The sequence below is a fragment of the Eumetopias jubatus genome, unplaced genomic scaffold (genome assembly GCF_037043125.1).
Source record: "Eumetopias jubatus isolate StellerSeaLion01/CBP00866 unplaced genomic scaffold, mEumJub1_p1.0 scaffold_13, whole genome shotgun sequence".
In the NCBI taxonomy this organism is placed as follows: domain Eukaryota; kingdom Metazoa; phylum Chordata; class Mammalia; order Carnivora; family Otariidae; genus Eumetopias; species Eumetopias jubatus.
In genome coordinates this window covers 40,322,175-40,344,669 of record NW_028274819.1, presented here as the reverse complement: position 1 = coordinate 40,344,669, position 22,495 = coordinate 40,322,175, and the positions used below count along the sequence as shown (strand labels likewise).

Below are 22,495 nucleotides of genomic sequence, written 5' to 3'. Positions count from 1 at the left end.
CAGGTTTTGAGCACAGGAGCGACGTTATTTATGGTTTTTTATTTTATTTATTTGACAGAGAGAGAGAGAGAGAGAGAGAAAGCACAAGCAGGGGGAGCAGCAGGGAGCCCAGTGGGGGGGGCAGAGAGAAAGCACGAGCAGGAGGAAGGGGAGAGGGAGAAGCAGGCTCCCTGCTGAGCAAGGAGCCCCACGTGGGACTTGATCCCAGGACTCTGGGATCATGACCTGAGCCAAAGGCAGATGCTCAATTGACTGAGCCACCCGGGCGCCCCTATTTATGTTTTACTAGGATTACTCTGGATGCTGTGTGTAAAACAGAGTGTAGGGGCCAAGGACAGACACAGAAACCTTTTGGGAGGCTTCTGAAATAAATTAGTTAAGACACAATGTGATGACTTGGATTTGCACTGGGTATGATCAAATCCTAGATCTATTTTGAAGATAGTAGGCTCCTGATGAGGAATCAAGGATGATGCCAAAGTAAGAGTACTGAGTAGGATCAATGGAGATGGGGAAGCTGTGTAGAAAGATTCAGAGTTTAATTCTGGTCATGTTGGGCTTGAGACGTCTATTAAATATCCACGTGGAGATATTAAGGCGGCGGGTGCTCTCAGGATCTGGAGCTCAGGAGAGAGGTGTAGGCTGGAAGTATAAATTTGGGAACTGTGGGCATAGAAGTGGTATTTAAAGCTAAGACTGGTGGCGATCACCAGGAGAATGTACAGAGAATGCTAAGCACAGAGAATGCTAAGGACTAAGCCAGGAGGCACGCCAACATTAAGAAAAGGAGACCTGTAAAGAAGACTGACCATGAGTACCAGCGAGCTAGGAGGAAAACTGAGTGAGTGTGGGGTCTTGGAAAAAAAGATTTCAGTGTATCAAGGAAGGAGTAATTAACTGTGTCAAATGCTACTGACAGGCCAAGTAAGTGGAGAAGATTAACTACTTGTTGGATTTAACCTTGTAAAGGTCATTAGTGACCTTGACAGAAACAGTTTTAGTGGAATGGTATGAAGGAAATCCCAAACGGAGGGACTTTACAAGAGAAAGGGAGAAGACGAATTGAAGATAATGGAGTACGGATAATTTGCCAAGGAGTTTTGCTTGCAGAGAGGAATGAAGAAATGGAATAGTGGTGGGAAACTAGAATTGAGAGGAGGATTTTTTAAGGTTAGTTTAGGGCATATTTTTTTGTGTGTGTTAATGAGGAGCAATCCAGTAGAGAACAGAAACTGATGATGGGAGGGAAGAACTGCTGAAATGACTGGCCCCCGAGTGAGGGAGAGAGGGTGAGATCTTGTGCACAGAAGCAAAGATAACTGGCCTATGGGAGAAGGCAGGAATGGTGGTACGGTGGTGGCAGACAAGCATGCAGCAGCCGGGGGAGGGGAGGAGATCTGTAGAAATTCTCGTATTGCTTAAATTTTCTCAGTTGAAGAAAATTATACTTCAGGCACTCTAATAAAGCAACACTAAACAGCAACAACTACTGGCCTATGATAATGTGCAATATACCCCATGGTGCTTTCTTCTCCTAAAGATGCTCATCTGTTTTTACATATAACCAGGTTAGGGAAATCTACGTATCTGTTAATAGTTCAACACATACAAAGTTCATCAATAAAAATATGTGAGCCAGGAAAGAGTGAAGAGTCAGTCATTTCTTTGTATGCCCTGACAGAAGGCTCATTTATATAATGAATGCTAAATCACCTACTTCAAGTTTTGGATTATAGGACACTGACCATTAAGAGTTCTTTGTAACAAGGAAGAATATTCTGACATCTCACATGTAAAACTGAAAGGCACTTTTCACAAGAGGAGCCTCTGACTTTCCTTATGGGAGAAAGACAGTTTTTAAGGGTACTTACCGACAGTGGCCACAGGAGGCTGGGAAGGGTACTGAGAACTTGTTGTGGCAGGATACTGACCACCAGGTGGGAAAGGACAGCCTGGGTAACCACTGAAAAAAGAACAAAACCCATTCAATATTAAGATGACTCAATGCTATTTGCAACATGGATGGAACTGGAGGGTGTTATGCTGAGTGAAATAAGAGAAAGACATGTATCATATGAGCTCACTGATATGAGAAATTCTTAATCTCAGGAAACAAACTGAGGGTTGCTGGAGTGGGGGGGCGGTGGGAGGGATGGGGTGGCTGGGTGATGGACATTGGGGAGGGTATATGCTATAGTGAGCGCTGTGAATTGTGCAAGACTGTTGAATCACAGATCTGTACCTCTGAAACAAATAATACAATATATGTTAAGAAAAAAAAAGAAGATAGCAGGAGGGGAAGAATGAAGGGGGGGAATCAGAGGGGGAGACGAATCAAGAGAGATGATGGACTCCGAAAAACAAACTGAGGGTTCTAGAGGGGAGGGGGGTGGGAGGATGGGTTAGCCTGGTGATGGGTATTAAAGAGGGCATGTTCTGCGTGGAGCACTGGGTGTTATGCACAAACAATGAATCACGGAACACTACATCAAAAACTAATGATGTAATGTATGGTGATTAACATAACAAAAAATTATTTTAAAAAAATGACTCAATGCTAGGGTATCTTTAAGAACCCCATTCAGGAAGTTAAACTTGACCTGTTATTTTATCAGTTTTAATGACTTTGAGCTCCAGGTGTCTATTCAAGCAAAGTTCTAGAAGTACTAAGTTCCATTAATGACATTGGAGTGACTCTTAAGTAAACGGTTAGAATACTCTTGGTTGGCCCTGTTTATTTGATGGTTGTCTTCATAGGGAGCAAAAAACTAGCATATTTCTAAGGACAGATGAACAGTATTAGAACTGGAAGCAACCCCAATTTGTGAGAGAACTTTTCCATTCTGGTTAATGATCATATCCCAGAAATTATATTATTCAATTTTTACCTATGGTTCATTGATACCCTTTGAGAGTATCTAATCTGAAAATTCTCCTCTTTAAATAGCTTTAAAAATTTTCTTTTCACTCTATGGATAGTTTGTCTCACTTATGTATTCATATCAGAGTCAGGAAGAATTTTCCTTAGAAGTATTCTCCTCCAATTTGTTATCCAACCTTGTCTTATAAATATCATTTACAATCCCTGACAAACGGTCATCTTTCTCTACTGAACACTAAATATCATTCTGATAGAACTTCCACCTAATGGTCCTAAATTTGCATTCTGGAAAACCACTGGAATAGTAGAAGACTTCTAAATCAGTCTTCTAATCTCTTCGTTAGGTGAAATCTTTTAAATTCCTTCAACCATTATTCACAGGACATGATTTTCAGGTCTAATCACTTTCCTCTTAGTGCTCACTAGTTTGGAGGTATTTCCCTTACAAATGGGGAAGAAAAGTAAAACAAGATGATCACTAGCTACCTGTTAGTTGGACAATAAATCTGGATTAGTTGTCAGATCTATGATATTGGCAATTCTGATCAATATGCCTTCTACAAGTCCATTAAAATTACTGATGAAACCCAGCCCGTTCAGAGTCGTGGGGCAAGAGCTCTGAGTTGGGAGTCAGTAATCCCTTTCCAGTGTAGTGGCTCAAAGATTCTACTATTTGTACTACCAGCTCACACTTTATCACTTGTCCCCAACAAAAAAATTTTGTAGCGCTTGTTGAAGATTCGATGTAGTCACAGTACTCTCTCATCTATCAGTATAAAAGCAAAATCAAAGAAAACAGCAGGCATTTCTGTTCCTGGCAGACACATGCCAAAGGCTACTGAATGCTGCTTTTGTTTCTGGTCTCTTTAGTAACCCTGCTACCATGGTACCAGGAAACAGTGCCAATCGTACTGAAATTTCTGGATCTATGGTTTTGAAAACTGGGATAAACGTGCTCTTTTTTTCTGGGGTTACTCCCATTTTGCATACCCTTTTAAAGACAATCTGTGATCATACTGTTGAATTTTTCAGTAACCTGGTATAAAACTTTTCTAGGCCTACAGACATTAACTTCCAAGAACTCCCTTGTCTCTTAGTTTGCTCAATTTCTTCTTCATAGTTATTCTCTATGTTCAGGGTTAATAATTATTCTTGAGTAAAGAACTGAGTGGTACTATCTTCTATCTTTGTATATTATTGAACAGTTTGTTCTATGTAGCACATCTTTTTCATACTGAAGAGTCCTTTTAAAACTACGTATTTAAAAAGAATTTTCCAACACTCTTATGTTCCTTTTTCTTTATGTACTCTTTCAAATTTTACTAATTATTATATTTAAGGCACTGTTTCTAAGTGCTTAAGGTAGGAGCTAAGGTATGAATCCGTTTCTTCCTCAAGATGCTATCAAAACAGGGCAAGATCCCTGTAAACAATCCTGATAGGATCAAGGAAATAAGAAATGCTAAGTAAAAATGCAGGAAATAGAGAATGGAAAAATCACTATCAGCTAGAGGAGATCAGGGAAGGTTCTGGGAGATGTGTAATATCCATGAAGTTGCACCTTTAGTCTCTTTAATTCCTTTCCTCCTAACCCCATATTCTTCAACCACATTAGTGTTTCCTCATTCTTCCTGGGGCTTTTGGCGGGCTTTCACACTTTGCTTACATAAAATGAGTGGGCCGGACTAACTGGAAAGTATCCCCTCAGTCGCAGAGTGTTATAACTCCTTGCTGCTCCCTCCACCTCTAAACACCGAATTTCCTTCTTCAAGGTCCTCCTCGTAAATCCGTTCTTTCATTTATGAAGTTATCACTGAGCTTCCAGCGCCACAGCAGATGTGACCTCCCCTCTGATTCTATTTATCACAGCACTTACCATTGTCTGTCTTTTCTGATACCAGGAACTGGTTCCTAATATCTTATTACATGCGTGCTAGTACACAGACCCAAACTGGAACAACCATTCTTGACATACCTTTTAGTTTCCTTGTATACACGCTGCAGGTGCTAAATTAAACTTTCAAAAGATCTTAAGATTTGGAAGAGAACTTAGAGATCATCTAGTCCAACTTTCTAGAGCAAGAATAAAGACTCTCATATTCATTGTTTTAAGATAAAGATTCTTCTTGAGTCACTGATTTATTAATTCTCCTTTAGGACAAAGGGAGAAGAGAAAGAGGTTCTGAAGCTCTTCTGCCAAAACCTTTTATATACAGAAAGATACAGATGGCAATTTGAATAAAGTTACCCTTAATAACTCATTGGCATATTATTTACACTGAGATTAAAAGTTACATTTCAAAGGAAAAAAAACCATCAAATCTTTGAAAAATAGCTGTCTCAAAAAGGAACTTCTTATAAATAACCTCACAAAAGACACTTTTATGGTTACCTAAGTAAGATTTAGAGTTTTGTCAATATTTTCCAGCTTCATTTTTATCTATGAGTTTCTCTGAAATGGTTTTATTGTTCAGAAGTCCATTTCCTTACTGTACTTCCAAAACAACCATTTCCTTATGTCCAAAGTTCCTTCTTACTACCGACTATTAATTGTAAAGGCTTGTAATTTCAAGGCTTCAGACAAGAAGATTCCGTTTCTAGAACTTAATCAGAAAAATAAGTGCCTCAAGAAATCTAAAACTTACAGCCTGTTTATAGATTATAATCATAGGAATCTTTCTTTATTGTCCCGGACAGATATTCATCTAGTCTTTGCTTACATAATATGACAGAATGCTTCCTACCTTGTAAAGCAAGTCTGTGAAATTAAGAAAGATCCAGAAATAAGTAAGATGACTAAATTTAACTTATAGGATCCTGCATATTAGACATGTTCATACATCAGGTGTTCAGGAAATCTGGCTACATTTATCTGTGAGGGTTGTAGGAAGCTAAAAAGAGTTAGCAGGGTGAAAAATTTCTTGTTAATAAGTTAAAGTAGCCAGAAATCTCATCTGGACACTGGTATATGCCATCTTGCATTATAAGTCAACCCAAAGACCACCCTGTGGAAGGCAGTCCTAGATTACCACTGAAACTACACGATTGCAACATGGGTTCATTATTTCTCATTGATTTTCTAATGTGTCTTACTCATAGACTGATCTCACGGTTAATTTAACCTACCTATGTTATTATCAAATGGTTAACAGAGGTTTGTAGTACATGTAGTCTATGAACTAAATGAATAAATAAGACTGATCCCATCAAGTGAGCCATTAATCCATTTCCTGTAATTTACGAAAAAGTTAAGTTTTTTTTTTTAAAGGGTATTAAAATATAGGGGCGCTTGGGTGGCTGAGTCAGTTGAGCATCCAGCTCTTGATTTTGGCCCAGGTCATGATCTTACGGTTGTGAGATGGAGACCCACATCGGGCTCCATGCTGGGAGTGAAGCCTGCTTAACATTCTCTCCCTCTCCAAGAAAAAAAAAAGGTATTGAATTATTTTTCTCCTTGGCTGAATTCATTATAATTAGTAACCCATTAACCTTTCAGTTATCTACACTAAATACATAAAATTCTTAAAAGGGAAGCCGAGTAAGCAAGGATTTCAAAGTCCAAAACCAATCAAGATTATTGTCATTATCTCACGCCTTCCTTCTCTGTAAACAGAATGAAGCTACATTTCTCTAGAATGGAAAAAAACGCCTTTGGAATTATATACATACTATAAAATTTCACTGCTAAACCAAGTCTCACCTTCCATTAAATTGCAACTATGTTTACTTTAATGCTCTAGTTAGCACCCATTATTTCAATTCTAGAGCTACCAGAATTTCTAATACAATTATTCAAAAGATTTTTCATTACCTGGGATTGGGAGGATATCCAGATGGATATGCAGAGATTCCACTTGGCATGCCTGGGATATAGGAAGCTAAAAATAATTTTTAACATTTTAAAATAATATGCATAGTCCTGGATATATAGGCTATCAAATAAGACATATATCATTGTCAAACCACTGCAAAATTTCATACAGGTAAAGAACCCAAATCTCAGCACCAAAACAAAACAAACACTCCACCCATATTATATCAGTTCTTTACTGCAAGCAGTATCTTCAAATCACAAAATTCTCAAAGCATTAACTATGAGGCACAACAATACACAGGACAGTCCCAACAAGGAATAACTGGCAAACAGGTCAACCTGGTCAGTTCTCCACACTCTCAAAGAGTTTGTAACCTGACACCGCAGCTGGTTCAACTGGAATTCAGAGGAAGGTAATTCTGCCCTCCACTGGTCCAAGGTCAGCTTCTCAGAAAGTGCCCTCTTTATTATATCTAAGAAATCTTTTGATATTTCTTGTTGACCCATTTTTGACCAAATTTTGACCAGTTTGCACAGGTGGTTTTGTTGGCTTGACTGAGGACTTTAAAAGACTTCAAATTACTACGAGAAGTCCTTTACAAAACTTATATTCAGCTAGACAGGTTAAAAACAAAACAAAAGCTTGGAAATACGAGGGGAAAAGCGTTCAAATCTAGCAAGCTTAAAGAATGGTTTATATATTTTTTATAACACTAAAGACCTTGAACTAGTCAGTGGTGCCAGGAGGCTAATCAACACAGTGAAAGAAAAAGAGAATTTTGACTTTAATTGGAAATGACTTGTCTGAGAATCAGTTTATCCTCAGTGAAATTTTTCTCACTGAATACAATGATGAATTAGCTCTTAATCCAATCAATAAATATTCTAGTGCTTCTATGTAACCAGCACCAGGATTCTGATTAAAAAAAGAAAGAATTCCTGGCTTCAAGTTGCTCATGGTCTAGTGGGGGAGATAAGCGAGGAATAATAATAATAATACAGAGTGCTAAGTGTTATGACAGGAGAAGTACAGAGTAAAATATATATACATATACACATGGGATCCTAGAGGAGGCAGCTAATCTAAAACCTAGGATGTGGGGGTAAATAAAAGTGATCTAGTAGAAGACTGGTATATAAAGGCTTGGAAGGCAAGAGAAGTGGTGCCTTCAAGAAATGAACCGTTAAAGCACAGAATGTAAGTGGGTTGGGAGAAATATATACTGGGATCTGACCAAGGGCCTCAGAAATCTTTACCAGACTTGCTGAGCATACGTCTCCAAGTATCAGTGTTCACAGTCTCCCTGTCAGGATGAACTATAGATATTAAGTAAATTTTTTCTTAAGTATAATGAAGCTACTAGGATGATGTTCAATGCTATTTCAGAAAGGGAAAAAAACTCCCGAAATGTCTCAACTGCTGGATTCCATAAGACATTTTTTTCTTCCTGGGCAAAGCACAGCTGACCCTTAAGAACATCAAAACACAAGGCTACTATTAAGTGTCAGCAACATACATGGTCAATTACTACCCCTCCCCCCCATGCTAGTTTTTCTCTGTACACATAAACTACCACTTTGTTTTTATGAGCAATCATAATCATGCACCAAATTTTCATAATCAGAAGCAATTTTCCTTTTTTAAGGTTGTGAAAAGATACTAATTCCACCAAAGCCTTCAAATTTTAATTCGTAGAAACAACAAATGTTATTTGGATCCAAAACTATCAAGGAAGAAGAAAACGAGGTAAAGTAATTTTAGAGCCAGAATAAAATGGGATACAAATACACATAACATATGGGGCTCTTATAAGAATCAAGTAGGAATGAATATGAAGTGCTTAGCTGTGTCTCACAGTTACAATTCAATAAATGCTATTACTGTTAGTTGTCAAAAAATGAGGTTTGGCTATTACCTTTTTAAATATGACTCATAGCTAGCTCAAAATCATCCTAAAACAGTAGATCAAAAAGTGTTTTGTTTTTTTTTTTAAGATTTTATTTATTTACTCATGAGAGAGAGAGAGGGGCAGAGGGAGAAGCAGGCTCCCCAGGGAGCAGGGAGGCCCGATGTGGAACTCGATCCCAGGACCCTGGGATCATGACCTGAGCCGAAGGCAGATGCCTAACCATCTGAGCCACCCAGGCACCTTCAAAAAGTGTTTTGAGTAATGATAAAAATAACAGAAGTATATGATTTCTGAACTAGAAGATAATCTTCATATAAGTATATATCCAAATTTCTGGACTATTCGTTGGTGTGTGTGTGTGAGGGGGAATGAATTTAGACTTAATCTCTTTACATTCATACCTACTACTAATCAATATTGTTTAAATGTATAAAAAGTATTAAAACTGGAATTGAAGGACAGTAATAATTAGTCTCGTAGTAATTTACTTAAATCAGCTATAGATTGTTTAATGTGATATACAATGAGTGCAAAACTGAACTGCAAAAATAATCTCTTTACTGTGGTCTCTTTCTGGACACTTCCAGTGTCAATATAAAACTGGAAGAAATTTAGGAAAAAAATGTTGCTTAGGAGACTGCCTAAATGTCTGCAAAGGTTATCTTCGGTGGTCACTAGCTGTTACTGGAGTAAATAAACATGAATGGCAAACCAGGAAATCTTTGCTATTTCAACCTTAAAAGAGCAAGGTTGTCTCATCTCAAATACTGGCATCAACAGAATTTATCAAGATGAAAACAAATTTCTGGTCCAAAAGAATCACTAGAACTTTTAATAAAAGAGCTAGTAATTCTTAAAACCAAACTTACTCTGAGAAAGCAGGGAAGGAAAAGGAAATGGGTTCAGAGAGTTCTTTCTGTTAAATTCCCATTCAGCTTGTGAGTCAAAATGTTCGAGACAGAATAGATTAAAAAGGAAGAGAATAACTCCCAGTATGAGAAAAATGAAAGCTCACATAATCTAACTTAAGTTTTGCTTAATTATAATCTTGAAAAAATTTGTTAAAAAAAATCATAGCTCAAAACACAGTGAAATCAATATAGGTTTAGTAAAGTCAAAACAAGTAAGTACAACCAACTCTCAATTATCCAGGGTGATTTGAAAGTATTAATAGGAATTTCTGGGGGGGGGGAAATAATGGACATAATGTATACCAACCAGGGGAGAGTACTGACTTCAGGCTCTTACCCTCTCCACACCAGGTAAAATGAATTGGCTCTACTAAAGAGAAGCCAAGAGCTAGATGTTCAGTTGTGTCACAGCCAGAACTGCAGAATGTGAATGATTTAGTTGACTCTAATTGATTCTTATCTACAACACTGATCCTGCAGTTGCAAAGAAAAGCAGCCTACCTTTCGAGTTATATGTTTCCAAACTGATGCTATAAGGCTATTCCATGGCATGTATAATTAAAAATTAAAAAACACTTCTAGCTCCATTCCAGCATTCTTTCTCTTCCATTTTGGAATCTAGCACACCCATAGTTAGATTCCTACCCACAAACGAAAGCCCAAATGCCAGTCTTTGGTGGGAATCTGTACATGCAGATGTGTAGCCTCAGAATACCTCCAAAGAATCCACTAACTGGGTAAGCTAAAAAGTGAAGTCATGAAAAAAAATTTTTTTTACAAGGTTTTGTGTTTTGTTTATGAGTTTAAAAATCAAACTTAATTATACTTACTATTTGGTGGCCCTGTTGCCTGGTATGGTGGGTAAGATGCTGAAATAGTAGGACGAGAGAAGACTGGAGGTTCATCTCCAAACACCACGATCATGACCTGAATAAGCCCCAATAAGTCGGACTGTGGCTAAAAACAGAAAAATTAAGTCAGCTACAGATTTTTCTTTTTAGAGATTTATTTGTCAGAGAGAGAGGGGGAGAGCACAAGCGCACAAGCAGGGGGAGCAGCAGGCAGAGGGAGCAGCAGACTCCCCGCTGAGCAAGGAGCCCGATGCGGGGCTCGATTCCAGGACTCCGGGATCATGACCTGAGCTGAAGGCAAGACGGTTAACCAACTGAGCCACCCAGGCGCCCGCCCCTCCCAGTGGACTATTATGTGAGCAAGAAACTTATCTAGTATTAAGTCTCTTAGCACTTCAGGGTTTATGTTTTGAAGCAGCTAGTGATTATTAGAGAGCCAATTAATCTATTCATCTAGTATACTTCAGACATACCAAATAATCATTGCTTCTAATACCCTAATCTTGTTCAGAAGTCTAAAATGACTCCCATCTGTCTAATGAAGGACAAAGCCCTTAGCTAACAATCAGGATCCTTCATGGTATAGCCTTGAATACCATACTAAATTTAGCCACCATTGTGTCTTTTCTGTTAGATCTGTGAAATCTGTCATACCTACAGAAATGTATGACCTATGTAACTTTAAAGAGTAACAATAAAGAAAACACCTGGAAGCCATTGTCCAAGTTAAGAAATAGAAGACTGACAGTAACTTAGACGTTTCAGACTGCATCCGCTCTATCTCCTCATGAGGTAAACCACATGAGGTAAATCAGAAGTGTCTGATTTAGTGGATAATCATTCTTTTGCTTGACTTTAAATACTACCTAAGAATGATTTCCTAAACTGTGTGTTTAATGTGGCTTTTTTTGAACTTCATATGAATTTAATCAAACTGCATATTCATTCTACGGAGATCTGCTGCTTTTGTTCAATGTTTGAAAGATGCATTCACGTTAAAGAGCGCAGCTATATTAATTCATTTTCGTTGTCGTAGGGTGTCCACCCAATGAATACACGCCTTTTTTATTCATTTTCCTGTTAATAGCCAGCTAGGTTGTATCCAGTCTTCGGCAATGTATGCCGAATACATTCTTGCTGTATTTTCGAGTACATATGTGCAAGGGTTACTCTTGTGCAGCAGTTCTCAACTTGCCTCCCAGGGGATATTTAGAAATTCTAAGAGACCTTTTTGGTTGTCACAACTGGGAGTTATGCTACTGGCATCTTGTGGGTAAAGGTGAGAGATACTACATCCTACAATGGAAAGGACAGCCCTCCCACAGTAAAGAATTATCCGACCTACAATGTCAATAATGTTGAGGTATATACCTAGGTGTGGAACTGCTAGGTCACAGGGCATGTGCTCACAACTTTACTAAGGCCAAACTGGTTTCCAAAGTAGCTGGTGTCAAAGAGTTCTCTTTCTCCGCTTCCTCACTAACCCACGTTGTCAAATGGTAGCACATATTTGATGGTTATGTAGTGGTATCTCGCTGTGGTTTTAATTTACATTTCCCTTACTATAGCAGGGTTAAACATCTTTCCGTATGTTTATTGCCCAATAGAATTTCCCTTTTGTGAAGTACTTACTTGTTTAAGGGTTTTATCTATTTTTCTACAGGGTTTCTTTCCTTTATGACTCCCAAGTTATTTTAATATTCTGGATATTATTCTGAGGGTATTAAGTATTACAAATGTATTCTTCCAGTTTGTGGTTAGTCTTTTCATACTTTTTAATGTCTTTAATAAAGTTTTCACTTTGTACAAATTCAAGGTAAAATTTATTACTCCTTTCTAGTAAATGCTTTGTTAAAAAAAAAAAAACCCATAAAACCCAAAAAACCTAACCTACTCCAAGATTATGAAAACAATCTATGTTTTTTTCCTTTTGCCTTTTAACAATCTATCTGAAATTTTTGTATAGTATATGAATAGGAATCCAACTGTCCCAGCTCCATTTCTAAAAAGTTCATCTTATCCCCAAACGATCTGCTATAATACCACTGTCATATATCAAGTGTTTATATCTAGTGGATCTTTGAGTTCTTTTTTTAAGATTTTATTTACATGAGAGCAAGCAAGTGCACCCGAGCAGGGGGAGGAAAAGGGAAAGGGGCAGAGGGAGAAGCAGACTCCCCACTGAGCGTGGAACCCGATGCGGGGCTTGATCCCAGGACCCTGAGATCAGGAACTGAGCCAAAGTCCGACACTTAACCGACTGAGCCACCCAGGCGCCCCCATGGGTTATTATGTCCCATCTATCCATCTGAATATCTCTACGACAATTCCGTACTATCCTAGTTTTATAACACATTTTGACACGGGAAGGGCAAGTCCCTTCTACCTTATTCTTCCTGGAGAGGGCCTTAGCTATGCTCAATCTTTTGCAGTTCCATATAAATTTTAGATTCAGCTTATCAAGTTCACAAAATTAACAAATATACAAAGAAATAAAAACTTTAGGACAAAGAACCATGAATAAAGTTCTCTCTAAGTCTTCTTTAATGTCTTTCAAAAAATTGAGAATTTCTTCCATAACGGACTTGTACATCTTTTGTAAGGTTTGTTCATAAGTCAACAGAATTGAAAAATATAAAGTATTCATTTGCCAGTTCATTAATTCTCTATGCTGCTGAGTCCAATCTGCTACTAAACCAGGCTACTGAGTTTTTCTTTTTTTTTAAGATTTTATTTTATTTTATTTATTTGAGAGAGAGAGAGAGAGAGCAGAAGAGGGGGTACGGTCAGAGGGAGCAGCAGACTCCCTGCCAAGCAGGGAGCCCGATGTGGGACTCGGTCCCGGGACTCTGGGATCATGACCTGAGCTGAAGGCGGTCGCTTAACCAACTGAGCCACCCTGGCACCTGAGTTCTTAATTTCTATTATTCTATATTCCAATTCTAAGATTTCCACTTGGTTCCTTTTTAATACAATTCTCCATCTTGAACATATTAATCACAATCATTTTCAAGTCTGGGTCTGATACCTGGGTTACCTGGGAGTTGTGGTGTCCTATTTCTACTGTCTTTTTTCCCCTCTTTATCCTATTTTTTGATGTACTTGGTAATTTTAAATTGTATGCTGGACATGAAAAATTATAGAGGCTCTATACACTATTCTTCCTCCAGGAAGGGTTCACCCTATGCTGTGGCAGGCAGATACTGTGAGAACCACCTTAATATAATCAGGACTGAGCTGATTCAAGCCTCCTGGGGTGTGTTCCTTCAGTGGCATCATCTAAGAGTCTAGGATGTTTACTTATACCCTTCCTCCTTGATAAGGTTCCAAGTTCCCACTGCCTCCTGAACCTGGGGCTGCAGAGAACTTGGCTGGGTTTTTCACAGGCTTCTGCTTAGTTTTAGGTTTTTTTTTTTTTTTTAAGATTTTATTTATTTATTTATTTGTCAGCGAGAGAGAGCACAAGCAGGGGGAGCGGCAGGCAGAGGGAGAAGCAGACTTCCTGCTGAGCAAGGAGCCTGATGCGGGACTCTGAAGGCAGGCGCTTAACCGACTGAGCCACCCAGGCGTCCCTCTGCTTAGTTTTTTAACACTGTCTTTGAAGCTTGGAATTCAGTTTACTCCCTTGAGGGAGAAACTCAGGTTATCTGGTTTGCTACTTGATAGGAATGCTGAGTACTGAGATTTGAACAGTTTCACAAATATATGCCACCAGTACACTACTTTTTAAAATGCATTTCCCATTATGTGAATCCCTTTTATTCTTAAAGGTTCAACTCAAGCAAATAAAATAGTGACTATGTGTATTCTGTAAAGTACCAAGCTCTATGCAAATATATTTCTTTTGGAGAACCTTTTCCAATTATCCAGCTCAGTGATTAGGATCTTATGTGAACTTATCTATCCTCCTGGGAATCCTCTTTGAATATTAACAGAAAGGAGATGATAGAGAGCAAAATATATAAAATGTAATGAGTTCACACAGTATTGTTAATACTTACATGTTTCCATTCATGTAGATAAGGAAGATATATCTTCCCATTTGCATCAACATGCTTTCCTGTTTTAATAGTCATTGAACTAGTAGGCTTAACAAAACAGATAGGGGGGTTATATGGGTATGTGTCCAGCAGCCACAGGCATATTGGAATATTATAAGTATTACCTGAAAGAGAAAGAGAAACTTCAGTTACTCTATTTTTATTATTTTTTAGTAATGGCTTAGTAGGTAAGCAAGAGAGAGCTACAACTAAGCAACACTTAAAAAGAAAAATCACAAATACTTTGTTTCAAAGTTTTAAGATGTTTCTCAAATTCAGTTTTTAAAAGACATCAGCAGGATTAAGGAGCTAATTGATCACTGCTCTGCCAGTGCGTGCTGCTGTAGAAACATTCTTTACAAGTTATGTCTCAATCCATTCTTTGCAACTTGACTCTTGTCATTTTCGTTCATAAGACTCATTGGGGAGGGATATAAAAGAAGACTATGGATTTTGGTGTCCTATCGGAAAGTGGTATGATAAGCTACACTTGAAATTCCTTTGCCAAAAGTCAGACTGTAAGACCTAAACCAACTGCCAAACAGATGTTGATTGGTGGCCATAGCTTGACCAATCCATATGGTATTTTCAGTGGTAGTTACTCAGAATCAATGATGTTATTTCCTTTTCTTTGCTTTAGATAATAGACTCTTTCTCAGTTGAGGAATTTGATGAAATATAGTCAAACTGAACAGCGTTTCAAAGGATTCAATAGTTAACATACTGAACATAAAGCATCTCCCCTCACTAAGCTCAAAGCCCAATGTCCCAAGTAATCATTTGAATCACCTAATGTAATTCAGATACATTTCTTCCCCTTAGAAACAGTTTCACTTCATATAAGTATATATACCTAAATTGCACTTAAAGGAAATCAGCTGTGGGACTCTGGATTTACTTTTTGACCCCAAATTTCATCTATAATGGGAAAAAAAACCCAAAACCTCATAACTCCAATAGAATACATCTGAACACATAAAATATAAGTGTATCTCCATCACCCAGAAATCTTTGTTTTGTGAAAATAAAGAATTCTACAGAATTCCTTAGGCTTAGGAACTATGCCAAAGCAACGGTGAGGGAAGAGAAAAGGTTTAGATAACATCTATCTATAATAAATGTCTTTAATTATGCCATAATTTCCTGCCTCCCTCTCCCCACCAACTATTTCTCCCACCCAAGTTTATTTCCTGAGGGCAAAGTCAATAATCCTGAATTTTACTCAGTCCACCCTAAATTCATCATAGCTGCTTTATACAATGCTAATTCTCAAGTGTTTTCACCCTCTGCCTGGAATGCCCATTCTGATATAAATGGTTGACTCATCCTTTAATACCAAACTCAAATGTCATTTCCTCCATGATCTTCCTATATGGTCTTATTCTCCTCTGTAATCTCATAGCACCTTTATATTTTATCATTCTATAGCAGTTATAGGAAACTGTAAATAACTATTTATCCTGTTTTTCCTATTTGTGTAAGTTCTTCCAGAGAAGGTACATCCTTTATTCACTTTTTTTTTTTAAGATTTTATTTATTCACTTATTTGACAGATAGAGAGAGCACAAGCAGGGCGAGTGGCAGGCAGAAGGAGAGAGAGAAGCAGGCTGATGTGGGGTTTGATCCCAGGACCTCGGGCTCATGACCCGAGCCGAAGGCAGACTCCCAACCTACTGAGCCACCCAGGCACCCCCTTTATGCACCTTTGTATCCATAGCCCCATTCCCTATGCCTCATGCACAGCAAGTACTATATAAAATCAATGGATGTCAAAGATACAAATGTAGTGATCCGAAGGGGTATGTGCACCCCAATGTTTACAGCAGCAATGTCCACAATAGCCAAACTATGGAAATAGCAAAGATGTCCATCAACAGATGAATGGATAAAGAAGATGTGGTGTGTGTGTGTATATATATATATATATATATATGTGTATATATATATATAATGGAATATGATGCAGCCATCGAGAAAAAAAAAAACCATGAAATCTTGCCATTTGCAACAATGTGGATAGAACTAGAGGGTATTATGCTAAGTGAAATAAGTCCATCAGAGAAAGACAAGTATCATATGATTTCACTGATATGAGGAATTCTTAATCTCAGGAAACAAACTGAGGGTTGCTGGAGTGGAGGGGGGTGGGAGGGATGGGGTGGCTGGGTGATGGACATTGGGGAGGGTATGTGCTATGGTGAGCGCTGTGAACTGTGTAGGACTGATGAATCACAGACCTGTACCTCTGAAACAAATAATACATTATATGTTTTAAAAAAAAAAAGTAGGAAGGGGAAAATGAAGGGGAGGAAATCAGAGGGGGAGATGAATCATGAGAGACTATGGACTCTCAGAAACAAACTGAGGGTTTTAGAGGGGAGGGGGATGGGGGGATGGGTTAGCCCGGTGATGGGTATTAAGGAGGGCACGTATTGAATGGAGCACTGGGTGTTATGCACAAACAATGAATCATGGAACACTACATCAAAAACTAATGATGTGATGTATGGTGACTAACATAACAATAAAATAAAATTAAAAAAAAATAAAATCAATGGGTGTATTAGAGACACAGGTCTTAGGTAGTCACAAAGAATAATTAAGAAACAGAACTGTCCAAAAAGAGAACAGTCATTCATGAAGCTGAATGGTCCCTTATCACTGTAAGTATTCCAGCAGAGGATGGCTGACTGGCCAAGAGAAGACATAATTATCCATCATCAGCATTATCACCGACATTACAACTCTAATAATAGCTACCTTTTTAAAAAAAGATTTTATTTATTTGTCAGAGAGAGAGAGCGTGTGCAAAAGCAGGGGCAGTGGCAGGCAAAGGGAGGAACAGATTCCCTGGCTGAGCAAGGAGCCTGATGTGGTCCCCAGAACCCTGGGATCATGACCTGAGCCGAAGGCAGACACTTAAGTGACTTAGCCACCCAGGCATCCCATAATAGCTACTTTTGGTATCTGTTTATTATATGCCAGGCTCTGTGCTAAGTCCTTTATATTATCACAATGAATACTTTTTTCAGTTCTATTATCCAATTGCTCTAGATGTCCATTGTCACAAAACTGACAGATTACAGAGAACTGAAACCTTACTTTGCCCTGACTTTAAAGCCTCTACCTTAGCCATTATACTATACAGCTTCCCATTGTTGGAAATGTCTGGATGGGGTGGGAGGTTGAACTACAAGGCATTGAAAATCCCTCTCTAGGGGTCCCTGGCTGGCTAGGCGGGTAGACCGAGACTCTTGCTCTTGGGGTTCGGTTGTGAGTTCAAGCCCCACGTTGGGTGTAGAGACTATTTAAAAATAAAACCTTTATTTAAAAAAAAAAAAATCCCTTTTTAGTTCTAAGATTCCCTGAGTCTATGAAACATCAAACTCATCCAGTGCACTGAGGCACTTATTTGTTGATACGTCTTAGTAAAGAATGGGGGAAAAAGCTGAAAATTATTAGGTGCTGCTGCCAAATGAAGTTCAGTTAGACTAAGTTAAAATCTCTATATCATCATTAAAGTCAGGAAAAAGTAGGTTTAATTTACTTATAACTCTTTGGTAACCTACTAGGTGCATCACAATGCATCTATATTGGAACCATAAATTACATAAGATGTTTACCTTTATAAGGCACAGGAATTGTTCCAGTGAGGTTCATTAGTTCCCTGGAACTGCCATCATTAAAAACTGAAAAGAAAGGATAATGATTCAGTCATGAGCATTTTCACAGATATTCCCAGATGAATTATTCTTGCAGAAACATTGGTTAAAACTCATTATTACCCTTGAAAGGAGCTAACTTGTTAATGTCTCACCCATTTTGCCCAATAACAAAATATCCTTTGTTGACTGACTCAGTGGGATCGGTTTTTAAATGAGTGAAGAAAAGATGCTTTGAATTACTTGGAAAAATGAACGTGAGTGTTACAGTCCCAGCAAATATAAGCTCGTGGTCCCCAACTAGTATGATTATAAAGTTACTTAAAAATCACTATCAGCTGATACCACATTAAATGTTAACCCAGTATCATTAAATTTTAGATTGCCCAGATGTTTATCCCTACTCAATGTCATTCTCAATCCCAATGTAGTATCAAACCACAGTATTAAAAAGTTTTCAGTCAAATATAGACATCTTTCAATACAAGTATTTCTCATATCATGTAAGTTTTTCTATCTGTAATTGATTATAATTAGGCCACATGATTTATATCATATGGACTGCTATTATTTGTAAGAATGATTTGGAATTAACACGATCACATAGAAAAGCTGTAAAGTGCAGTACAAGAACACAGAACTGTACTGTTTACCGCTGTTCTTTTACTTAGCATTCACAATTATAATCTGTGCTATAATTTATTCTGATTTTGTGCTTTTTTAAAAAAATCACCTTATTTAAATTTAGGGTTTTAATTACTCTAAAAGCATGGTGATAACAATGGTTTAGACTTGGTCCAGCCATAAAACGCTGTATAAAATTTATTCAGCGATGCTGGAGTCTTTGTCAGTTTAAAGATTTCATTTATTTATTTATTTTGAGAGAGAGCAAGCGAGAACTCGTGAGTGGGGGGCAGGAGGAGGGGTGAAGGGAGAGGAAGAGAGAAACTTAAGCAGACTCTGCGGTAAGCATGGAGCCCAACACTGGGTTCGATGCCACAAACCATGAGATCATGACCTGAGCTAAAAGCAGAAGTCTGACGCTTAACCGACTGAGCCACCCAGGCACCCCTCTTTGTCAGTTTAAACATATTTATTCTTTTAGCATGCAGTAAAAACTATACACTTACAGTAAAGTTCTAGCCCCAGTCACTTTTTTCCCCTCATTGAAGCCATTTTTAAATTAACTCCAATTCTGGTAATATGAGGTTTTCCCCAGATCTAAATACCACAGTATGTGGACAGGGAGGAGAATCGTGCCCTAGGTTTGGGAGAGAAATTCTGGTTCATGTCTTTGTTGTTCAGAAAATACAGGACTGCTTGTCCCTCTGTTAACTCTCATCTCTTGTCACCAAGCTCCTAACGGTTTCAAAGCCCCAGGAGTGAGTGGAGTTTAGACTGATAGTCTCACCTACAAAACTCAGCTTGTAGCCCTCAGTGCCAAGAGCCTCATAATGGATAGGAGGCAGCAGGGGTTTTCCCTTGGCCCTGGCACATTAGGGGTTTACAAGGACACAGAGTTGGAAAGATGACATTAGGATTGGTGGGGACAAAAAGACTTAAAAAAAAAAAAGGAGCAACTCTGGGGGCACCTGCGTGGCACAGTCAGTTAAGAGTCTGACTCTTGGGGGCGGCTGGGTGGCTCAGATGGTTAAGCATCTGCCTTCAGCTCAGGTCATGATTCCAGGGTCCTGGGATTGAGCCCCACATCGGGCTCCTGGCTCAGCGGGGAGCCTGCTTCTCCTTCTGCCTCTGTCTCTCTCCCTGCTCATGCTTTCTCTCTGTATCTCTGTGTCTCAAATGAATAAATAAAATCTTCCAAAAAAAAAAAAAGAGTCTGACTCTTGGTTTCAACTCAGGTCGTGATCTCAGGGTGGTGAGATCCAGCCCCATGTCGGGCTTTAGCATGGAGTCTGCTTGAGTTTCTCCATCTCCCTCTGCCGCCCTGCGCGCACCACCCCCCACGCTGTCGCTGTCTCTCTCTCTCTCTCTCTCGCTAAAATAAATCTTAAAACAAAACAAAACAAAAACAAATCTAGGTATTGTCGTTTCTTTACTTATCTCTCAATTTTATTTCATCTCAACAGGCAGTAGACACACACTGTACCTACCTACTCTATAGAATTAAGGACCATATTAAAAAAATGTTTTCATCATCTATAAAATGAAAGAGATATTCCAGAATATTATTTTGCAAAATGTGTTTCTGAGGATATAAACAGGTGCTCTGGGGAGAAAAAAAAAAGCTCAGTAGTTAATTAACTTTAGGATATATACTGTATAATAGATTCTCTTCTCTCCCCTCTTGGTGAGGCATAACGTACTAGCCTATTAAAGGCTCTGAGAAATCTTGCTGCAAAGAAACCCATTTAATTTTGTTTAATTTATAATTGCTCAAACTTATCCCCTCATCCCAAGAAACATTCTTCATAACTATGGATAAAATTTGGGGAAAGGATAAACTACATTATTTTTAAGATCCCCTCTAAGTCTAAATTTGCATAGGTCTGTTATTTTTTTAAAACTCAAAAGAATTAGAGGCGCCTGGGTGGCTCAGTCGTTAAGCATCTGCCTTCGGCTCGGGTCATGGTCCCAGGGTCCTGGGATCAAGCCCCACATCGGGCTCCCTGCTCGGCGGGAAGCCGCCTTCTCCCTCTCCCACTTGCCCTGCTTATGTTCCCTCTCTCACTGTGTCTCTGTCAAATAAATAAATAAAATCTTAAAAAAAAAAACTTAAAATAACTAAACAAATCAGTTATGACCAGATTGTGTCATTTCCTATCCCCCCAACACTTTTATTAGGTGGAAGTTCAGTCCTACAAAGGAAAAACCAACAAACTTAGTGGAAAATGGGAAACCTACAAAAAGAGTAAACTCAAAGTACAGTAATTGATATTTTTATTATATAAACTCACCATATGAATCCAATACAGGTTTGAGATCTTTGTATAAAGTAATAACATTGACAGTTTCACGTACAGTTAGGTCTCTGTATTTGTACTGAAAAGCAAAAATCACACAGGAATTTAGTTTTAAAACTAATGCACATATTTTACTGTTAGGCGTATTATCTTAAAATCTTATTTTCTTAATAGCACTCTTCTTAAAAGTATAATGGTTCTTGCGAATCATTAACATTACTTAAAGCCTGAAAGAACCTCGATAGTTTTCTCTCCTGCTACCTATTCGAATCCTTTACTCACCTCCATTTTAGCTCTTCTTTCCAACTGGAAAGACCTGTCCACCAAATCAAATCTTAATCTTTTTCAAAGACCCAGCTTTCATCTCTCTCCCCCTTCTTAATGAATCCTTTTCTAGTCTTCCTTTTAGCCCAGAGTGCTCTCTCCCTTTCCTCCAAACCCCAGCATTTATTGTCAATACGAACTATTTTGCAATTTATCATTTATTATATTGTATTTTCAAACCCCCACCTTGTACTACTCCACTCCAGGAAAATGAGGAACCTGGCTTACACATTCTTGGCAGATGAGGCGCTAAGGAGACAGGGACCCCCATCGTATTACAATACATCAAAGCTCACCAGTTAATAAGCTCCATCCATCTACACAAAGCTTTCAGTCAGCTTTTAGTGCTTGTCTCTCAAAGAGAAGCAATCTGGCTATTCCAAAAAGACAGACTCCAAGAAGCCGGACGGAGACCAAAACAAACAGAAATGAAGGAATTAAGAAATAACAGAAAAAATGCAAGGAGAAGAAAACTTCAAAAAGAATGAACATGAATACCTTCAAAGAAGAAATGATGTTATATCCATGAAACAAGAACACTCAGAGAAGAAAGGACTCCTGGACATAAAAATGTAATAGCTGGGAAACAAGCATTCAACAGGAGGATTAGAATACATAGTAAAAGAAATCTCACGGAGACTAGTGCAGAAAGACAAAGTGGTAGACAATAAAGGAAAAAATACAAGAAAAATTAGGGAATAAATCCAGAAGGTCTACTGAAAGGCCTCTTCAGCAATTCTTGCCTTCTTTTGACCTGAGTACCGATTTTTCCCTGCTATGGGATCAGTACTATTAGCACACAAACCTCTTCTCATTTCTCCCATCTTATTCACACACACACATTCCTGACCTCCCTTCCCTTCCAGCTACAACCACACTTCTCCTTTCTAGTTCTCCTTTATAGCAACTCTTGCAAGAAACTTCCTACGTTTGCTGACTATGATTACTCTTTTCCTATTCTTTTTAGAACTTTTTATTATGGAACATTTCAAACATATCCAAACGTAGGCAGAATAGTAGAATGAGTGCCCTATATCCTATGCCCAGCTTCGACGATAATCAACTCATAGCCAATCATAATCTATAACCTCATTCACCTTTCCCTCCTGTATTATTCTCCAGCAAACTGTAACATCATAACCCAACGCCCATAAATATTTGTGTATATCTTTAAAAGATAA

The 22,495-nt window shown here is 38.4% G+C and overlaps 1 protein-coding gene across 1 annotated transcript in view; it reads right to left on the bottom strand.

Annotated features, from left to right (window-relative positions):
• The window catches only part of TSG101 (tumor susceptibility 101), a 39,802-nt gene that overhangs the window by 12,210 nt on the left and 5,097 nt on the right, over positions 1–22,495 (bottom strand). Inside the window, exons 2-7 of the mRNA XM_028117687.2 lie at positions 20,985–21,069; positions 18,031–18,096; positions 14,369–14,532; positions 10,347–10,473; positions 6,693–6,759; positions 1,872–1,963 (exon numbers count right to left, since the gene is read on the bottom strand). Coding sequence (XP_027973488.1) covers positions 1,872–1,963; positions 6,693–6,759; positions 10,347–10,473; positions 14,369–14,532; positions 18,031–18,096; positions 20,985–21,069 — 601 coding nt within the window. The remainder of the gene's footprint in view (positions 1–1,871; positions 1,964–6,692; positions 6,760–10,346; positions 10,474–14,368; positions 14,533–18,030; positions 18,097–20,984; positions 21,070–22,495) is intronic.